This window comes from Cyclopterus lumpus, chromosome 8 (genome assembly GCF_009769545.1).
Source record: "Cyclopterus lumpus isolate fCycLum1 chromosome 8, fCycLum1.pri, whole genome shotgun sequence".
Classification (NCBI taxonomy): domain Eukaryota; kingdom Metazoa; phylum Chordata; class Actinopteri; order Perciformes; family Cyclopteridae; genus Cyclopterus; species Cyclopterus lumpus.
Window position 1 is genome coordinate 7,808,753 of NC_046973.1, and position 4,925 is coordinate 7,813,677.

The window sequence follows — 4,925 nt, forward strand, 5'->3', positions numbered from 1 at the left end:
CAATTACAATCCCAGTATCAATGTGTGATGACACTTTGCTCAAGGGGAACCGCCCGCCAACACAGCCTGCAGTAACGTTTGTTGCTGCAGGCTGGTGTACTAATATGTCAAATGTTACTGACAGAGGATATCGAATGTGTCGAGGTCTGTTATATATCGTGTATTTTTGCATAATGAATTTTTTGACCCATTCTTGTGGGAGTGAACTGTCAAAACTCTTTGCTGAGGACATAGCGATGTTCCAAACAAGTGGATGTGGACGCATTTAGGAGAAACCTGATTCTTCTGAGCTCAGGACAGAAAACTGGATACAAAACTGTGATACTATGCATAACCTCCTTTCAAACCGGTATCGACCAGCTCAACCACAACGAACAATGAAACTGAACAAGTAATTATTTTCAAGCTTTTTAATACAAACTTAATAAACTATCAGTCCCTCTTAACATGTAAGACACTGACTCCAAATACTTTGTTATACCGTTTGTTTTATCAAGTATTGCACAATGTAGGTACAAAATTAATATACGATTACATTTTGTCCATAATATAGCAAAAATCTTTAAACTCTTAACAGAAAATACAACTCTTGTGTTTTTCCAAAAAAAATATTCTTAAAATCCCACCACTACGGAATATTCTGTACACAATCTTTAGAATAGAGTCAATGTTTTTTTTAAAGATGGATTCATTTTATAATTTCAATAAAAAAAGAAAACATAAAGTTGCTGCAGCCATCACAGATCACTGAAGTAGTAAAAAGATATAAATGCAATACCATGTCGTAGAAACAATAGATACTCTGATATTTTACAAACTCTGTACTAAATTAAATTATACAATTAGAAAAAAGACCAGGAAATCCCACTTATTTGTGTCCAGTTATTTTTAAATACTGAAAGAGGCCATGACTTGTGGTGGTGTTTTTTTGTCTTTTTTTATATCTTAAAACAGTCACATAAAAAAAAGTTGTGCTTGGTTGGCAAAAGAAATAACAATGATGCATGTTGAAGGTCACCAAGCGTGGACATCTTGTACTAAAGGTATAACTCAGGGGGGCAAAGTAATTCACCCTCGGGCTCATGCTCTTAGACTTGTTACATAGATCTTACAGCTGACAAGTCACTTGTTCATTCCATCATGACATTCTGTTTTTGTTTACATGTTGTTTGCTTCCCCCCTATCACATTATCTCTGGTCGTTCTGTGTGAAGTAGTAGCTTAAGTAGTACCTTTTTATGTGTACTAGTTGGCCATAACTGGCTGGAATTGCTGGTTAGAATACTGCATGTTGTTCAAGCTGAAATTCAAGCCATCCATAAGGGACTTGTCGTTAAGGCCACCGTAGGCCGCAAACATGTCAAAGGCATTGCTGTACTGCAGCGGGCTGAGGCTGAGCGAGCTGTCTCCAGGGAAGAGAGCACTCTGGCTGCCCTGGCCCTGCAGGCTGGGGAACACAAATTCCTTGGCATTAGGGGACAGGGCTGAGGGCTTCTGCTGCTGCTGCTGCACCCCAAGGCCCAACCCGTAAAGAGAGTGCATGGAGGTGGAGATGGCTTTCTGTTTCAGGAGACTGTTCACATTCAGGCCCAGGTTGGTAGGAGAGGTACGTGCCACCTTGTTCCCAGCACTACTGCTGCCATTGTTGTTGCGGCCGCTGCTCTTCATCTTAGTGGAGCCGAACTTGGTGGCGGCGAAGGTGGCAGTTGTGAAGGTTAAAGGCTGCGTGGAGCGGGGCATAAAGGTGGGGCTGACTGCTGCCGAGTGCCCAAATGGAGGAGAGGGTGAGGTGGAACCCGGAGAGGCTGCGTTCACAGGCTCATTGATGGGCATGAAGACCTGTGCATCGGGATTGAAACTGTTCTTGATCTCCTTGTCCAGATCAAGCCCCCCACTACTTGCTCCACTTTCATTGCCGTCATCGACATACAATACTTTGACTGGGCCCTTCTCTCCAATCTGATAGGACACCTCATAGGGGTCAATCCACACGCTGAGGTCCTGTGGCAGATTGTTGCGGACATCTTCAATGTCCAGCCCGCTCTCTTTGGCTGCCTTCTCCACCACGGGGTCCACCTTCTCCCCCACATGGATACATCTGAATCCTGAGCCCTTATATGGCTTTTCTGGGTACCAGTGACCCTCATATTTCTGCTTCAGCTGCCTCTCCAGCTCCTCGCCGAAAATGTTAACGCGCCGCCTTGGCAGCTTGTTATACAGGTACGAGATGATGAAGTTGAGAGCTACTTGGATTTCAAGCTGCATAGCTAACTGCCGATGTTTACCAGGTAGGTAAAGATTGGGTGTGTCTGACCTTGAATGTGTCCACTGGGTCTGCTTTGTTTATCCGTGGTTGGCAACACGGATGCTCTCCAGGCAGGATGGCGAAAGCAACCAGTATTTGGATAAAACGGGTTCAAAAGGAAAAGTGCTGGTTTTGTAGTGAAGTGATGTTCTCCACAGGGTATGATATTGACCTGCAACAATTGGGAAAGAAAAAAAAAAAGTCTTAATCATTCATTTCAAAATGTTAACAAAGTCACAAGTAAATGTAAATGCCTCCAAGAACCATCATTCGAAATATAAACAAGCCAGATTCAGCTCTGTGTGACTGCAACTAGTTCAGCCTTTATAAAGGGGAGGGCAAGTTAGTGCCCTTTAAACATTAACGCCAATGCATGTTGCTGTGTTGACTGCTGTGAGCTCAAATATCTCAGGTTGACACACAACAGTCCTCCGAAGCGGAATTTCACAGCAACACTCAAAATGTGCAGCTATTGCAGAAATATCAACACAGAGCTCACTGATCCTGGATCAGGTCATATTTCTTGTTCATGTGGCATTTGCTGTGTATGTAAACGTCAGAAACTGGGTATTGAGCATGTTAACCTTGCACTAATACTCGGTAATCCTGTTACATAACACTGGACAACCTCCAGAGCAGGAGACAGGAAAACTAAAGCGGAGTCGTTGCATTTAAGAAACATAAACAATGAACTCATGTGAGGAAATGCCTGGCCAATAATGCCTTAGGTGATTATTTAGGTGGCTTCAATCTTCAATACAATCCTGTCACGGGTGCTTGTTTGATGTGCTGGTCTGAGCTCTTCCTACATAAAACAACAATGTCGAAATAGGACTTTACGCTTTACTGCGACACCCATATGTTTGGCAATTCTTCACAGAGAAGACGAAATATGAAGTTACACAATGACGTTGGATAAAATGCAAATGTCAAACTAGAAATGGGATGTGCTGCAATAATCCTCACAAATAAGTAGAGCTGAATTTAGGGATACAGAGACTATGTTGAGGCTCTTAACCTTCCTTAAAAATGTTATTACTTTATTTATCCAATAGAGGAAATATAATCTACACAGGGATAGAAACAACATTTGTCGCCTCCCTCATGAAGCTGCCCTAGAGGAGATTTCTCAGTGTTGCGAAATGGCTACAGGTCTTTCATCTTATTGGTTAAATTAAGAGATTTCACAAAATATGCAACAACCCACTGGTTATAGCAGCCTGTAGTGGCGCCATTACAAATGAACAGAAACAATAAAGTACTACATGATCAGTATACGAGTCTTTGAGGGGGGTGTTGTTGTATTGTTTTTTTTTTAATACACCCGATATGAGAAAAAAAATAATATTGCACACTGAAATCGAATGCACACGCTTACACACACGCTCACTTTTCTCAAACACACACACCCCTCCCTAACTTCGTGGACTGACGCAGCAAATCAGCTTAGTAAGTAACGATATGGATACAGCTATAGTACGACAGCAAGCACAATGAAGACAATGACTTCAAATGCATCACAAGTGACAGAAATAAGCTGAAATACTTACTTTTTTTTTGTAAAAAATTAAAATTCGCAGTAGTTCTTAAGTACCGTTAGATAGTGCAAATAGAAAAAAATATATACATACTTTCTTCACATAGAATATATTATCAACGTTACAAAAAAGTATTCCAGTAAATGTACATTTCTGAGGATTGGCGTCTGCTTCGGTTTCTGTTTTTAAGGTTATTTCGTTTTTTTCCTCTTTCAGCAGGCTTGCAGAGTAGCTCCCGCCTCTCCGGGAGTTTCGCTACTTCGTCCCCCTCCTGTTACAGCGTTGCCTTTATTTATAGCTTCTCTCCGCCATGGGCACGAGGTAGGCGGTGATGCGGTTTCAGAGGTCAAAACAATACGAGCGGCTGCGATTGGTCTAAAGTGCGAGTCCCTCCTTCAGAGTCGCACGCTGATTGGCCGATCTGAGATGTCAATCCGTGACATATGATTCTCTGGGAGAGACGCCTCTGATGAGCGTTTGCGTCAGAGATAACCTAGGTCTGTGCTGACAGCAAAAGGCTAAAGTCATTATTGTAAAGACAGACACGGTCTATAAATATCCTGTCCGACTTCGAACAGGCTTGAAACAAATACTTTTATGGATGTGAACATGTCCTATTGTAGATGTTGTACAGACTGAACCATCTCTATGTTCGAGGAAGCTGCTGTGAACATCATTATCAAACAGACGAAATTAAGGAACACTGTAGCCGACACACGAGACTCGCTGCTCTTTTAATGCCTAAGCAATATTTAGCCTCGAGCATTTCAAAGAGCCGTTTACGCGACTTTAATCTTATTTATATCATATACTTCCTTTATGTGATTTATTATTCTTATAGGACCTTCATTTTTCGTGAGGTACCACGAACAACTGCAGGAGTTACGATGAATGTACACGGAGAGGAGATTCCCTATAGCGGAGCATTACAGCTGGAAGCAGTGTGGGAGGTGCTGAATGCTACCTAGAAAACACACGCGCTGATTGGTCGAAAACGGGGCAGGAGCCCTCTGCTGAATGGTGTGCCCGTATCTAAGGTGCTGATGCAGGACGCGCACGTCATCGCTCGGCTGAACGCACATT

The 4,925-nt window shown here is 42.5% G+C and overlaps 1 protein-coding gene across 2 annotated transcripts; it reads right to left on the reverse strand.

Moving 5' to 3' along the window:
* Positions 1-468: 468 nt before the first annotated feature.
* Positions 469-4,128, reverse strand: LOC117735501 (protein Tob1-like). Of its 2 annotated transcripts, none has more exons than XM_034540160.1 (2): positions 3,936-4,128; positions 469-2,476 (listed from the first exon to the last, which is right to left on the reverse strand). In XM_034540160.1, the coding sequence occupies exon 2, from the start codon at positions 2,262-2,264 to the stop codon at positions 1,245-1,247; it is 1,020 nt and encodes a 339-aa protein (XP_034396051.1). In that variant the 5' UTR covers positions 2,265-2,476; positions 3,936-4,128; the 3' UTR covers positions 469-1,244. The 2 variants fall into 2 exon arrangements, with proteins under 2 accessions (XP_034396051.1, XP_034396050.1); XM_034540159.1 differs by having other exon boundaries at positions 3,855-4,128.
* Positions 4,129-4,925: the final 797 nt, after the last annotated feature.